Below are 15499 nucleotides of genomic sequence, written 5' to 3' on the forward strand. Positions count from 1 at the left end.
AAAAAAAAAAAAAAAATTAAAATTTTTTGTGCTTCTAAGGATACCATTAACAAAGTAAAATGATAATCCATGGAATCGATTATCCACTCCACTCCATGGAATAGATTAATCCACTGTACTTCAGCCTGGGCAACAGAGTGAGACTCTGTCTCAAAAAAAAAAGAAAAGAAAAGAAAAGAAAAAGAAATGTGGCTAGTATGACTGAGAAACTAAATTTTTAAAATAAATTTAATTTAATTTAAAAATGAAAGAGTAATATTTTTTATAAAAATTTCCAAAATTTTGGAAGTTGAGAAATGCCCAGATCCAGCCAAGATTTTAGCCCTTTAGCTCCTGTATGAGTGGAAGCTGAGGTTTTCTCTAGCTCCTTCCCTTTTTAACATCTTCTTCCCTTCCATTTGAGATCAGTATTTTTCAACTCCCTCAAATCACACTTTTTGCACCTGTTGTCTCTAGCTTACAAGCAAACACTTCCAGAACACACACTTCAGGGCTACCTTCTCCCTCCACCTCATCTGGCAACAGAGGCTTGGAGCTTATGTCCCAGGGTCAGGCTTTTCCATCCCAACACGCACACCGTGAGGACTTTTCACTTCACTTGCCTCTCCAGCACTAGAATCCTTCTGCCTGCCTCTGAATTCTGGTTGTAGTCAAAGCTTGAACTATGGGAGTGGCTGGGAGGAAAAGAACATAAATGTGATGGAGGGAATTCAGTGGGGAAACAGCTTGACTGCTCCGGTCTTTGAGGGTCCAAAAGAAACCCTTACACTTGAGAAGGACTAGGAGGTCACTCACCAAAGGGAGCCATTTAGACTGTCTTGAGGGCCCCTTTTCTTTGAGCACTGGCTTCAGGCCAACATTTGGAACTTAGCCACACCACCACCAACCCCCTCTCTTGAAGCCCAGCCAGATTTCCCAGTATGTGAAGCCTTCTCTACTCACTCTGTGTCCTCCCTCAGTCCTCATCCAACCCCTAACAACTCAGCAGCTTCCAGCCCTCTTTGGCCCAGCCAGTCAGTTTGGAGCTTGCTAATTAAACCTAACTCTGAAAGAGACCTCAAAAGAAAAGGGAAATGAGTGATGAGTGTGGAGTTGCATTCATTCAGTCTAAGGGAAAATAATCTGAGTAGGAAATTGTTAAGGAGAGGTGAGCAGAAAGAGACTTCAAATTTCAAGAGTCATCCTCCAGATAGATATGTATGTGAATTGTGTCCATCTCTACCAAGGACAAGTGAAGCTGAGCTTCAACCACAGCAGAAACTAAGGTTAAATAGTGGATAATAAAGGCCCAGAAAAAGAACAGATGGAGGATAACCCTAGAAAGATCGATGGGGACGCTAGATACAGATACCCCATGTCCTCTGCTCAGCTCTAGGGCAAAGGAACAGCCAGTGTGCGGCAGAGGAGGGAGAGGTTAATGTCTGCAGAATCCTGGCAGTCTCTATACCGATTGTGAAAATGTCAGGCAGTTGTGCCAAGAAGGGTGAGGGTAATACAGGATGGGCCTGACACTCTCCCTGAGTCAGCCTAATCTTAACATTTAGACTCACCCTTGAGAGCCCCCCAACACCAACCCCGCACATTAGCCCTCACCCTCTGTTTCACTTATCCCATGTCACCATTATCTTGACACTTCCAACCCATGTCCTTCTCTCCCAGGCCTCACAGCTCTGGAGGTGAGGCACCAGGCATTTCCAATCTGCCTCTGTTTTGCTTGCTCACTGCAGTTGGAAGCTGGAGCCAGAGAGGGGGAAGGACTGGGCCAGGCTGCCCTGTGATGTGTTGTTCAGCCTGGTCTGGAACTCCTGACCTCGTGATCTGCCCGCCTCGGCCTCCCAAAGTGCTGGGATTACGGGCGTGAACCACCGCGCCCGGCTAATCAAGGCATTTTTATAAGCCTTGTGATTTTTGTGATTCTAATGTTTAGATTCTAATGCTTAGCTAGGATTGAGAACCACCGATTTAATTCAATCCCTTCTCCTAGTTTTACTAAAGAGAAAACTAGAACCCAGAGTGGTAAGCAACTTGCCCAAAGTCACCCAACATGTTAGTGCAAAGTGCACCGAGAGAGATTGTACCAGTAGCAAGAATAGGCTGATGATGTTTATATTTGTTCTCGTTGGAGTTAATCCCGGAAGCATTTCTTTTTAGTTCACAGAGGCCTTATATAAATTACTTTTTACTTTGGCACAGCACTTAAGCTTCTGCTAAGACTGAAATGGGTTCGCATTCCTGACCACAAAAGGACAGAGATGAAATTCTACATTCACACCGCCCGCCAAGTTAGCCAAGCTCTCTAGGAGGCTGTCTGAAGTGCCTAAAATGCTTCCCTACAATGATCACCCAGAGTTGAGAGACTTCAGTGGAGTAGTGAGAAGAAAGAGGATTGGGAGAGACAGGAAAGCATTCTCTCCCTGAGGGAAGGAACTGGGAATCAACTGAGAACCAGCTAGCACTGCCAGGAGGTAAGGAGAGGGAAGGAGAATAATTTAAATGAGCCCAGGGAGCTTCTGCTCCCTCAACAACCAAACGGTGATAGACGGTCTGGCACCACCAGCCCTCGAAGCCTGAGAGCCACAGAAAATGTTAAAAACTGGCTTGGCAATATGAGTATTAAAAAATACTTCTTCCAACACTCACCAAAAAGTAAGCTCCCAATAAAGAAAAGAGTTCACCTGCCCTCCGCAACCCTCTACCTCCCTTCCCCGCCAAGATCTTCACCCAATGTCTCAACAGAGGGCGGTTCCCAACCTCACGTGACACAGCGGTCACGTGACATGGCCCCTGGGAGCCGAGGTGAGCGTTCCAGCTTCCGGAGCCGGAGGGGGCCCGGCGTACCCAGCCCCCAGCCCGACGTGACCATGCTGTCCCGCCTCCTAAAAGAACACCAGGCCAAGCAGAATGAACGAAAGGAGCTACAGGGTGAGCCAAATATCCTGTCGGCAGTTTTCTTTCCGGCCGCGGCCTAGCTTCAGCCCGGAGCCTGGATCTCGAGTGACTACCCATATCCAGGGAAGGACGCTAGCTAGCGGGCAACGGGCATGGGGGAGAGGGAATTTCAGGGCGGCTTTTTTTTTTGAAACTCCTTTCCCTTGCCAACTGGCTCTGGTCCCTTGGGCAATACTCCGGTCCCCTCGGCAACGCCCCTAACCCCCGACCTGCCGCTCCTCAGCCCCGCCCGTGCCCCGGAGCGCCCTGCCTATTGGCCCTGGGAGCCTCTCGTCCTGGCTGTAGGAAGGAGCGACTCTGTAGGGAGGAGGGTGTGAGGAACCCTCCAGAGATGGGCTTCTTGGAGGCCTGAAACCCCCGGAACGGAGGTGGGGCACTTGTTTCCTGAGTCCGGGCTGGAAATCTCGGAGTTACCGATTCTTCGGCCGAGATAGTGGAGAAAGAGTGTCTGAGAGTCGGGAGTCCTGGGCGCTGCCGCTGACTTCCTGGCGTCCCTGAGTGAGTCCGTTTCCCTCCCAGGGTACCAGTTTCCTCATCTCTAAAATGAAAGAGGTTGCGCTATGTTTTGCAAGGTCGTTTTCAGCTCCGGCATTCAGAGATTAGTTAAGAAATTTCGGCAACTAGCAAAATAGTAATGGGTGGGTAAGGAACCTTTAACACTACCCCTCAAAAACCCAAGTCTCCCCTCCAATTCCTTTTCCCCCTCTCCCCAGAGAAGAGGAGGCGAGAGGCTATCACTGCAGCGACCTGCCTGACAGAAGCTTTGGTGGATCACCTCAATGTGGGGTATGAACCTCTTTCTCATCAACACCAGTTTCCTCCTTCCCCAACCCGCCCAAGTTTAAGCACTGGCCAGTCTGGCCCTCAGACCGCTGTTGAAGGGGTGGGATGTTCCACTAATTCGCCTATCCTACCCCGCCCCTCCCAGCTCTACGTAGAGAAACTTGAGTCAACGCTGAGTCCTAGCACTGGGCAAGGGAGGAACAGCTGCAGTGGTTAGAGAAGCAGCCAGATTTCCTCTTCCCCACATTAACTTCCCTGACATTACAACTTGATGCCATCTGCCCACCTCCCTTCACCCTTCCAAGTCCAGCTGTCATTTCAGCAGGAGGGAGAGCACCCTCCTTCATTACAGCTTACCACCCTCTCCTTGCCTCCCACCCTCTGGCAAGCCTGGGGAGCAGCTGGCAGGAAAGAGATGGCACAGCTGGTGGTGGTGAGAGTAGAACCTGTTCCAGGAGCTATGGCAGAGCCAGGCTGTCTCTTACCTTCCTGCTGGGTCTCTGGGGACCACACCCTGCCCCAGCTCTAAATGAGAATGCCAGTAACAGCCAAAGACTTGGGAAAAAGCAAAGAACATTGTCTCTTGACCCTGAGTGACCCAGAAGCGTGCAGAGATGATGATTTGCTAGTCTGCCTGTTGGAAGAAAGGCAGTATGGTACCTTCCACCCCAGGTCAAGTAGAGCAGCTTGGTGTGAATCCAGAGACTGAGTCATCCAAGTGATCCATGCAGGGGCTGGGGTCATCTTCATTATTCATCATGGGGGAAGGTTGAGAAAAAGAAAGTTGTGGTTGGGGCCTCTGATCTTCCTTCGCTCCAGACACCTCTCTTTACTCAGTGTGAATATAGAAGCAGGTGGTCAATGGGGAAAACCAGGAGTTCAGGAACTCTCAGGGGAGTCTGTTTCAGTTCCTACCCCACCCTTGACAGTGACCCAGCTATCTCCCAAAAAGAAGGGACAGGGTCTGCCCTCCCACGTTGGCGCCTCCTGGGCTCTGCTGTGCCCATCATTAGTGAGATTGGCCCAGGCTTCTCCCTCTTCTTTTCCTTTGCTAGAGGCCACCCCACTTTCAGCTTAGAGGGCAGCTAAGCCAAAGCCAGATTAGAAAGGGTTTTGTGTTGCTGCCCACAGCTCCTCTCATTCCCAGGAAAGGAAAACAAAGGCTCAGTCTATCTTGGCCCCTGTCAGGTGTCCTGCCCACTCCCTCAGCCCCCACCAACCCCTTCCCTGCTCCAGCCCGCACACATTCCAGTGGGTAGGGGCACCGGATGTGGAATCTCCTGGCTGACTAGAGCTTTGGGGTGGGAAGTGAAAAACTCAGCAGCCAATAAAGGAGAACAATTATTGCGGGGGTGGAGGAGGGCAAAAAACATTGGCAGAAGGTTGGGGACACCAACCCCATGGTAGTAACGGTAACCACAGCCCGTACCTTGATTGAAAAGAAAAACTAGTGTCTAAGGCAGAAGGGAGGGAGCGTGTATGTGTGTTTGTGTGTGTGTGTGTGTGTTCCTTGATCTGTGTGGGCGAAGGCTTGGGAGAGCAACTGAGAGCTGAGGAGAAACCCCTGGGATATCCTCTTTTGACCCAGGGTTTCTGGGGAGGGGTTTGCGCTCCCATCCTACCCCAGCTTCAGGGAGGGGCCCAATTTCCCTCTCCAACTTCTTGCATAGATCCCTGGGCTTCCAATCACTGCCAGATGTGTCCCTCCTGCTGGATTTTCCCAGTTTTTCCATGCCCCTTTTTCCCTCCCAGCTTTTTCCTCAGGGATATCACCCCAGGTTTTCCCTCCCTTCCCCCACTCAGCTGCAGGACCTCCTTTTTGGGGGTTGGAGCTGGTATGTTTCTAGTCAGCTCCGAGCTTGGCTCTCCTGGGAATCCTGGGAGTGAGAGGAAGGAACTGGGTTTATTTGCATCTACTGGTAGTCATTTGCATCACATCCAAAAATGGCCAAAATGATGAGCCCTGATTCTTGGCTGAACTCCCACTGCTGCAATGGAATATGAGTCCTGGAGACCACCCCCAACTAGCCGGGTGAGCTCATCTCCTCCCTCCTCCAACCCCCCAGTGTGGCCCAGGCCTACATGAACCAGAGAAAGCTGGACCATGAGGTGAAGACCCTACAGGTCCAGGCTGCCCAATTTGCCAAGCAGACAGGCCAGTGGATCGGAATGGTGGAGAACTTCAACCAGGCACTCAAGGTGGGCCATACTCCCTACCTCACCACCCCAATCCTGGGTCCCCATTGGCTGCCTCCAGTCAGGTTACCTCTGGTTTAGGTCAAGGAGGAAGTAGGGTGGTCCCAGAAACCCCATCTATAGCCCCAGTGTCAGAAAAGGTAGAGAGAGAAAGAAAAGCAGTTGGTGGGTCCAAGTAAAGCCTTTTCCAGGAGATGAATAAAACGTATTCCCCAGACTGGAAGCCATACTCTACCCATTCTGATTCCTGGGCTCCCACCTCCTCTCCCCCTTCCCAGGAAATTGGGGATGTGGAGAACTGGGCTCGGAGCATCGAGCTGGACATGCGCACCATTGCCACTGCTCTGGAATATGTCTACAAAGGGCAACTGCAATCTGCCCCTTCCTAGCCCCTGTTCCCTCCCCCGACCCCATCCCTCCTACCTCACCCACAGGGGGAAGGAAGGAGTCTGACAAGCCTTGAATAAAACACAAGTCTCCATTTCTCTGTGGTGTGTTTCGAAGAGCTACTAGCTCCTGTGTTGGGGGTGGGAGTGGAAGGTTCAAAGGTGGTTTCCCTGAGGGACAGGTATCTTTTGGGTAGAGGGTGGAACTAGCTTCCTCTTACTGTCCCAGCTCTCTTCTCCTCCATGGCGTTTGTGCAGGTGTCTATTAGGCAAGCAGAGGGTGGGAGTTCCCATCCCTCCTGAGAGAAGGTCCTAGCAGCCCTGCCCCAAGCTTCCTAATTCAGGACTTATTTCCTACAGAAGAGAAACAAGGCAAGGTACAGGCCTGGTCCCCAGCTCTGGCTCTCTGCCTCTCCACGTGCTCATGGCCTCTCCCAGGCTAACACTAAGCAGTGTCATGAGTCTGAGCCAGGTGGGAGATTAATTCCTGGGGGCGCTTCAGGGCTGAGAAGGGGGAGGAATGACAGGTCCAGTAACCGTTACCAACAGAGCAGTGCAGCTGCCATCCTTGACAGCTCCCTCCTCCTCGGAGACCATGACATAGATGGTCAGGAACCCAGGCTGAGAAAGACAGCCAAGGGGTGGGGGGAGCCTAGGCAAATCTGGCCTCTGCCAAGTCCTGGCTTCAGCCAGGCAAGCTCCAGCCTCCCTGGCTCCTCCTCCTTCCCAGCCCTGTCCCCACCCTGTCACACATACACTTAATACGCCTGGCATCTAAGTCCACCCACTCCAGACTTTGGCCTTAGCAGTAGCTAATGTGGGAGGCTGGGAAGACTGGGAGGAGTCTCTTAAACAAAAGCAAAAGAATCAGCTTCGGGTGCTGTAGTACCTGCCAGCTTTCCCCCCAGGAGGTAAGTAGATACTGGGAGCTGGGGGAACTATGAGAAGACTAGCTAGATATTACATGTATTGCCAACTCAAAACTTTCAGCTTTTAACATGCTTCCTCACACATTGTCCCCTTTGATCCTCCACAACTCAGAGGTGGACCTGGTGGGTCTTAACCCCACTTGGTAGGTGAGAAAATAGGTTAAGAGAGACAGTGAGATGCTCAGCATCACACAGCAAATCTGAGGCCACCAGGACTAAATGCAGGGTTCTTGGCCCTATACATCATTCCAAACACAAGACCCAGGTTGCATATAGAAGGTTCAGTGTCCCTGGTTTAGTAGGAGAGAAAGTGTGAGGCAAGCAAGAAGATGCCTCTGCTCCATACAGCAGGTCTGTACACAGGACCTGGCTCATGTGGCTTTAGTTAAATTAGCCACAAATACAGGGTCTGCCCACATCTTTGCTTTGCACAGATGAGCCATAGTTGGCCAATTATCTGCCAACCAGATAATTTCTCAATATGCTCACACCAGATGCTTCCAGCTAGGGAAGGTATTAGGGGAAAGGGCTTGAGGGCCGCAGTAAACTGGACAAGTTTTTCTGCCCAGCCTAGGCTGCCACCTGTAGGTCACTTGGGCTCCAGCTATGTGGCTGCCTCTGCTGCTGGGTGCCTTACTCTGGGCAGTGCTGTGGTTGCTCAGGGACCGGCAGAGCCTGCCCGCCAGCGATGCCTTTGTCTTCATCACCGGCTGTGACTCAGGCTTTGGGCGCCTTCTGGCACTGCAGCTGGACCAGAGAGGCTTCCGAGTCCTGGCCAGCTGCCTGACTCCCTCTGGGGCCGAGGACCTGCAGCGGGTGGCCTCCTCCCGCCTCCACACTACCCTGCTGGATATCACTGATCCCCAGAGCGTCCAGCAGGCAGCCAAGTGGGTGGAGACGCACGTTAAGGAAGCAGGTAAGTATGGTAGACCACTAGGAATATGGTGTGGGGTGTCCTGATCCCCACAGTGACCCCAGGAGTCACCTGCAAGGGCTGTGGTAAGCTAAAGGGACTATTTGAGGAGGAGCAGTTTTCAGATGCTCCCAGGAAGAAGAGGGGGCTGTGGGAGTGCCTTACCTACCCCCAGCATCCTTCTCATCTCCCCACAGGGCTTTTTGGTCTGGTGAATAATGCTGGTGTGGCTGGTATCATCGGACCCACACCATGGCTGACCCGGGATGATTTCCAGCGGGTGCTGAATGTGAACACAATGGGTCCCATCGGGGTCACCCTTGCCCTGCTGCCTCTGCTGCAGCAAGCCCGGGGCCGGGTGATCAACATCACCAGCGTCCTGGGTCGCCTGGCAGCCAATGGTGGGGGCTACTGTGTCTCCAAATTTGGCCTGGAGGCCTTCTCCGACAGTCTGAGGTGAGGGGTACAGGGCTCTGGGTTCCAGGACTAAGAGCAGCCCACTCAACAAACATGGGCCAGCAGAGATGGTTAAGATACAGCATATTGGAATAGTTAAAGACAGTTTAAGGCTAGACTTCATGAGTTCAAACCCCACCCTTATGTAAGCTTTGTGACCATAAGTAGATTACTTCTCTTTACCCATTTTTAACGCATTTGTTTTTTGTTTTTTTGTGATGGACTCTCGCTCTGTTGCCAGGCTGGAGTGCAGTGGCGCGATCTTGGCTCACCACAACCTCCGCCTCCCGGTTTCAAGCGATTCTCCTGCCTCAGCCTCCCAAGTAGGTGGGGCTACAGGCACGTGCCACCATGCCCGGCTAATTTTTGTATTTTTAGTAGAGATGGGGTTTCACTGTGTTGGCCAGGTTGGTCTCTAACTCCTGACCTCGTGATCTGCCCGCCTCGGCCTCCCAAAGTGCTGGGATTACAGATGTGAGCCACCACGCCTGGCCTTGCCTCTCTCTCATCTTTAAACAATAAGGTTCAAAGTTCCATGGGAGCACAAAGGAGACATGATGAGGACAACAGGGGAGCAGGGCCTGAGTTCTTTTTGTTTGGTTTTTGTTTGTTTGTTTGTTTGTTTGAGAGTTTTGCTCTTGTTGCCTAGGCTGGAGTGCAATGGCAAGATCTCAGCTCACTGCAACCCCTGCCTCTCAGGTTCATGCAATTGTCCTGCCTCAGCCTCCCAATTAGCTGGGATTACAGGCACCCGCCACCACTCCCAGCTAATTTTTTTGTATTTTTAGTAGAGATGGGGTTACACCATGTTGGCCAGGCTGGTTTCGAACTCCTGACCTCAAGTGATCTACCGGACCCAGCCTCCCAAAGTGCCGGGATTACAGGCGTGAGCCACCACACACAGCCCAAGGCCTGAGTTCTTAGCAGAAGTACAAGGCGCCTAAGCTTAGTCCACCTTCTAAGGAAGCCTGCCTTTGTCACCATCACTCAGCAAATAATCTGAATGTCTCCTTTTGTCCCTGTCTCTCAGCCTGAATTTTCCAGGCAGCATCATGGACCACAGGCTTTTTTTTTTTAGTTTTGAGACAAGGCCTTGTTCTCACCCAGCATGGAGTGCAATGGTGCACTCACAGCCCACTGCAGCTTCAAACTCCTAGGCTCAAGCAGCTCAAGCGATACTTACGCCTCAGCCTCCTGAGTAGCTGAGACCACAGGCGTGTGCTAGCATGCCTGGCTAGTATTTTTTTTACAGATAGGGTCTTGCTGTGGTGACCAGACTTGTCTCAAACTCCCGGCCTCAAGCGATGCTTCCGCCTGGGCCTCCCAAAGTGTTGGGATTATAGGCATGAGCCACTGCATACTGGAACACATACTTTATACTTGGATTTTTTCTCCCCTCCCCTCCTGCTCCTTACCTATACTTGGATTTCTACATCTATGCCAGAGCAATGGGATGTATCCCCACTTTCCCCATCAGCTTATCCTCCAGCAAATATGAGACTATACCCTTCAATATCCAGCACTCAGGGCTCAACCCTGTGTTTCAGGAATAAGGGAATGGGGTTCCCCTAGGTCAGGAATTGGCAAACTCAGTACTCAAGCCAGATCTGGCCAGCTGCCTACAAGCTAATAATGGTTTTTAGATTTTTAAATGGTTACATTGTAAACTGTTATATAAGTACCTGATAATATCATTAATTTTGTTTCTTGGCCTGTCACGCTTAAAATATTAACTCTCTGGCCCTTTAAGAAAAAAATGTGCTGACCCCTGCTCTAGATCAAAGAAAACAAACCACAAAAATTCTTTCCTCCCTCTACCCCACTTGACCCTTGTCCCAGGGCAGTAGGTATCTCCGTCAAAACTCTTGTCCCTGGTCTGTGGTAACTTTCTCAGCTCCCCAACCCATGTCCCTCAAAGTCCCCTCCCTATAGAGCAAGAACCCAGCAACTTCCCTCTGCCCCCCTTCTAGGCGGGATGTGGCTCATTTTGGGATACGAGTCTCCATCGTGGAGCCTGGCTTCTTCCGAACCCCTGTGACCAACCTGGAGAGTCTGGAGAAAACCCTGCAGGCCTGCTGGGCACGGCTACCTCCTGCCACACAGGCCCACTATGGGGGGGCCTTCCTCACCAAGTGTGAGTAGCCAGGCCCACACAGGGCACATGAAGGGAAACAAGAGTACCAGAAAGGCCAGTCCTGCAGAAGCCTGCTGGGAGGTGGGTGGGGCACCCAGGGCAGAGTTGAGGGTGAATGGGATGCCACAAGAGTGCCCAGGCCATGTGGAACCTGCCTACTCCCCACACTGAGGAGGGGACTGAGGGTGACAAGCCCAGGGCCCCAGAAGACAGTACCTAAGATGGGCTGGAGTGGGGAAGGGAAACTGATTGCAACCACCTATGGGGTGCAGACCTGAAAATGCAACAGCGCATCATGAACCTGATCTGTGACCCGGACCTAACCAAGGTGAGCCAATGCCTGGAGCATGCCCTGACTGCTCGACACCCCCGAACCCGCTACAGCCCAGGCTGGGATGCCAAGCTGCTCTGGCTGCCTGCCTCCTACCTGCCAGCCAGCCTGGTGGATGCTGTGCTCACCTGGATCCTTCCCAAGCCTGCCCAAGCGGTCTGTTGAATCCAGCCTTCCAGCAAGAGATTGTTTTTCAAGGGCAAGGACTTTATTTCTGCCCCCACCCTGGTACTGCCTGGTGCCTGCCACAAAATAAGCACTAACAAAAGTGTATTGTTTAAAAAATAAAAAGAAGGTGGGCAGAAATGAATGTGCCCAGTGGAAGGCTGACCCCATTTAAGTGCCAACTACTACAAACCGACATGCTCACGGTCTGTGGCCTCTTTAGTGCCTGCAAAACAGCTAGCACCCACAGTGGGGCACCAAGGAACTGCCTCACATCTACAGCTGCACCTCGAGGAGTGGCCATCAGAGGGCACTTTGATACATTTCCCTTATTTTCTGAAGGGGAGTAAGGTTGCAGTTCAGTGTCTGTACTGGGAATGGTCTTTATATTTCTTGGGGGAGAAAAGCAGGTGATGAAGAGGGGTCGAGGCCACGCTGGGTGGCTTCCATGGAAGAAAAGGCAATGTTCACATAAATTCTCCTGCTAAGGACACTGGCCACACAGGTGTCAAGGCAACTTAACCACACTTTGAAAGGAGCCGCCGGGCACGGTGGCTCACGCCTGTAATCCCAGCACTTTGGGAGGCGGGCGGATCACGAGGTCAGGAGATCGAGACCATCCTGGCCAACACGGTGAAACCCCGTTTCTACTAAAAATACAAAAAATTAGCCAGGCGTGGTGGTACGCGCCTGTAGTCCCAGCTACTGGGAGGCTGAGGCAGGAGAATGGCGTGAACCCGGGAGGCAGAGCTTGCAGTGAGCCGAGATGCGCCACCGCACTCCAGCCTGGGTGACAAATGGATGCCTTGAGGATTGACCAGGAAGGGAGGTGCCGGGCCCTTAGCGGTGCACAGAAGGCCAGGAAGATGTCCAAGGCAGATGTGGGCTGGGCTCTCCCAGGTGAGACCTTTCTGGGGAGCTGCTTTGACTTACGTAGCAGATGGCTTCGTGAATGTTCATAGTGAGCCTGGCAGCGTAAGACTAGGGGGCAGAAAGCACTACAGTCTCTGGATCCTCACTTCTCCCACTGCCTGTCCAACCAACACCTTCAGCAAAGTCCTCCTTTCCCAAACACCCCCCAGAATAGACCTTCTCGAAGTACACATGCAGTAAGGTCCCAGAGGACAGGCAACATGGGTAAGGAAAGGAAGGAATCAAGCATCACTCTAAGACAAACTCAGACCATTTCTCTTTTCGGTCTGAAAAAATAATCCGTTTAATTGAAAAACCTGGAGGATACTATCCACTCCCCCAGATGAGGAGGCTGAGGAGACCAGACCCCTACATCACCTCGTAGCCACTTCTGATACTCTTCACGAGGCAGCAGGCAAAGACAATTCCCAAAACCTAGAAGGAAAGATAGGGATGGGGATGGAGAGGAGTCAGAAGGGCCAGCTACCCGAGACCCATGCAAGAGACTCCAAACACACACTCCCAGGTCAGTACCTCCTGCTCAGCACCCTTCTCCCCTCGGCCCCTATCCTCCAGGCACCCTGGATTGAGTCCCAGCCCTCTCTCAGGGTTATCTCTTACCTCAACAAAAGCAATTCCAAGAGCTGCTGCAGCCACCACCAGCACATTTTTCCTCAGCCAGCCCCCAATCTTCTCCACACAGCCCTGAAGGGTGGCAAGCACAAAGGATAAAAGCACCATCAGAAACTTCCCACCCCAATCCCCTCCCCTGGTCCATCAATCTCTTCCCTGCCCCGGTACCTTTCACCCCACCCTTACCATTTCCAGATCCCCTCCCCATCCCTGACGCTGTCCACCTCCATCCTGGGTCTCTTGCCTTCTAAAACATTTCCCAGGTTTTCCAAGTCCCATACACAGTTTCCTCCCTACCTCCTTATGGATCGCCTTCTCGTTGAAATTAATCCCACAGCCCACAGTGACATTAATGCAGCAGGAGTCAGGGACTCGGTTCTTCGACATGGAAGGGATTTTCTCCCAATCTGTGTAGTTAGCAGCCCCACAGCACTTAAACTGGGATAGGGAAGAAATATGGAGAAGGGAGTTAAGTGAACTTTCACCATCAATATGGAGATGAGAATTCTTTTTTTTTTTTTTTTTTTTTGAGACAGACTTGCTCTATTGCCCAGACTGGAGTGTGGTGGCTTGATCTCGGCTCACTGCAACCTCTGCCTTCTGGGTTCAAGCGATTCTCCTGCCTCACCCTCCTGAGTAGCTGGGATTACAGGCACTCACCACCACACCTGGCTAATTTTTGTATTTTTAGTAGAGAAAGGGTTTTGCCATGTTGGCCAGGCTAGTCTCAAACTTCTGACCTCAGGTGATCTCCCCACCTCGGCCTCCAAAAGTGCACAGGTGTGAGCCACCACACCCAGCCTTGGAGATGAGAATTCTCTATTCCCATCACCCCTGCTCCCAGCAACCCCACTCACATCTGCCTGCATCCTGTCCAGGATTGAAGCAGTGTGGTTGTTTTTCGGGTAATTCTCCATCTGCTGCCGGAAGTTGTTATTAAACTCTGACATCACCTGAGGGTACGGAGGAGCACTGTTGCCGTCAGAATTCAAGCACCTGGGTCCCAGACCAGGCTGAGGCAGGCCCTTCCCATTATTCCCTGCTTACCTTATCTCTAAACACATAGCCAGCAATGGCTGCGGCCACCTCCACCAACATGATAAGAGACAGAAAGATGGCAAACTGCAGGAGCAAAGGACAGGAGTCAAGTTTGGAGTCTATGCATTACAGGGGCCCGTTCTGGCATAGCCGGTCCCTGCACACTCACAAAGGTCTTCCTCACTCACCCACCTCACCTCACCCACCTTCCTGAGCACCAACCAAGTTGCTCTGGCAGTCCCAGACCACCCATGTTAGTCCCGCCTCCCACTCACCGTGATCATAAGACAATAGTTCTCCTTGCAGGCCCCGCAGCAGCCCACAAAGGCCACGAGGAAGAGGAAGACACCCACTGCGATGATGACCACAGGCAACAGAGAGCCAGGGGTAGCCCCCTGGATTATGGTCTGACTCAGGACAAGCTGTGCCCCGACACCCACAGCAATCAGTCCCACTGCACAGGCCTAAGAGGAAAGCAGGTGAGGATTAGGCCTGATCCACAACACAGTGGTCCTCCATGGTGGAGGGCACCTAGGACACAGACATGACCCCATCTGGAGGAGAGATTCTCACACCTCCAGGGAACTTCTCTGGCTGTAGGGAAGGGGGATGACCCATCCTTGCCTGCCCCCACCTCCCTTGATCCCCTCCCAGCTCTTCAATCAGGGACGTGACCAAATTCAAAGACCTCCCAGAAAGCCTTGACCCCAAGGCACGTATTTCTGACCTAGAATAATGCTTTCTACGGGCCTCCAGGACTCCCAGCTCAATTCTCTCCCAGAACTGCTCCCTCACTATCCTCCAGTACACACCCCACGCGCATCAGCTGTGACTGAGGTTCCTCTGGCCAGTTAAGCCAGGAGAAGGGAAGAGGAAAAGGGGGCAAGAGTGATGTGCCCCTCCCTAGACAAACAGTAGCCTCTCAAGCCAGGAGCCCAGGACAGGAGCAAATTGAGGTGGGCAGAGCCCTTCCTCACTCCCAAGCGCTGGGAGGACGGAAAGGGGGAGAGGGACTGGAGAGGGATGAGGGGGTTGGGGAGGAAAAGAGGGGAGAAGGGAGAGTGAAGGGAAGCCTCGTGGCGATAGCATCAGGCGGTTGGCTGGTTGCCCCACTGCCCCATATCACAAGTGGTTGGGTCACCAGACAGGAAGGGCCAGGCAGGAGGGATGGGGGTAGGGGTTGCTGCACACCCAGGATGGCCATTCTCGGTGGAAACAAGCCTCAGGTGTCCAGGAAAACTGGAGGAGGGAGTGGCCGCGCTGTCTTTCCCTGGCTTTCTTTCCACATCTGGTCTCCAGCTGCCTTAATTCTTATTCCCTCAGCCCTCACCACTGTGGAGCCAGGTCTCCCCGCACCCTGCCGGCGCGCCCCCCAGGACCCCTCGCCACTCACGCAAAAGGCCAACAGGAGGACGTAGAGCAAGAACTTCACACATTTCATTCCTCCTTCCACCGCCATGGCTGCCGGGCCTGGGGCAGAGAGGAGGGCGGGGGGATTAAAACTGGCCGAAGGGGGACCTCGGTTTCCGGGCTCCTGGCCGGCCCTCGAGGGCTTCCCTACACGGCCCCGATTCCCGGCCCCTCCCACCCGGAAACCCGCGGTCGGAACCACGTCTCCCAGCCCCCTCTCTACCCGCAGGAGAGGGGTGGGGGCGACCGCCGCGAAGCCCGGAC

General features: G+C 52.6%; 3 protein-coding genes across 10 annotated transcripts in view; 2 read left to right on the forward strand and 1 right to left on the reverse strand.

Annotated features, from left to right (window-relative positions):
• BLOC1S1 (biogenesis of lysosomal organelles complex-1, subunit 1) overlaps positions 1–6413 on the forward strand; it is an 18072-nt gene extending 11659 nt beyond the window's left edge. Inside the window, exons 3-6 of one of the 2 annotated variants that reach the window (XM_011970066.1) lie at positions 2825–2922; positions 3663–3735; positions 5799–5931; positions 6207–6413. In XM_011970066.1, coding sequence (XP_011825456.1) covers positions 2862–2922; positions 3663–3735; positions 5799–5931; positions 6207–6317 — 378 coding nt within the window. In that variant the 5' untranslated portion in view covers positions 2825–2861 and the 3' untranslated portion in view covers positions 6318–6413. Of the gene's footprint in view, positions 1–2765; positions 2923–3662; positions 3736–5798; positions 5932–6206 lie in introns of those variants that run through there. The other variant, XM_011970065.1, reaches the window with a different exon arrangement.
• A 661-nt stretch (positions 6414–7074) lies between these two features.
• RDH5 (retinol dehydrogenase 5 (11-cis/9-cis)) lies at positions 7075–11438 on the forward strand. 2 transcript variants are annotated; one of them, XM_011970075.1, is made up of 5 exons: positions 7075–7225; positions 7813–8159; positions 8354–8612; positions 10583–10746; positions 11019–11438. In XM_011970075.1, exons 2-5 carry the CDS (start codon positions 7850–7852, stop codon positions 11240–11242), a joined length of 957 nt encoding a protein of 318 aa, XP_011825465.1. In that variant the 5' UTR covers positions 7075–7225; positions 7813–7849; the 3' UTR covers positions 11243–11438. The 2 variants fall into 2 exon arrangements, with proteins under 2 accessions (XP_011825465.1, XP_011825464.1); XM_011970074.1 differs by having other exon boundaries at positions 7818–8159.
• A 971-nt stretch (positions 11439–12409) lies between these two features.
• Positions 12410–15499, reverse strand: part of CD63 (CD63 molecule) — a 5171-nt gene continuing 2081 nt past the window's right edge. The window contains exons 2-8 of one of the 6 annotated variants that reach the window (XM_011970077.1): positions 15219–15295; positions 14101–14289; positions 13835–13909; positions 13645–13740; positions 13085–13225; positions 12776–12859; positions 12410–12589 (exon numbers count right to left, since the gene is read on the reverse strand). In XM_011970077.1, the coding sequence (XP_011825467.1) occupies positions 12524–12589; positions 12776–12859; positions 13085–13225; positions 13645–13740; positions 13835–13909; positions 14101–14289; positions 15219–15284 (717 nt within the window). In that variant the 5' untranslated portion in view covers positions 15285–15295 and the 3' untranslated portion in view covers positions 12410–12523. Of the gene's footprint in view, positions 12590–12775; positions 12860–13084; positions 13226–13644; positions 13741–13834; positions 13910–14100; positions 14290–14459; positions 14475–14552; positions 14731–14802; positions 14832–15218; positions 15420–15499 lie in introns of those variants that run through there. The other 5 variants (XM_011970076.1, XM_011970078.1, XM_011970080.1 and 2 more) reach the window with 5 other exon arrangements.

Source organism: Mandrillus leucophaeus, unplaced genomic scaffold (genome assembly GCF_000951045.1).
Source record: "Mandrillus leucophaeus isolate KB7577 unplaced genomic scaffold, Mleu.le_1.0 Scaffold927, whole genome shotgun sequence".
In the NCBI taxonomy this organism is placed as follows: Eukaryota; Metazoa; Chordata; class Mammalia; order Primates; family Cercopithecidae; genus Mandrillus; species Mandrillus leucophaeus.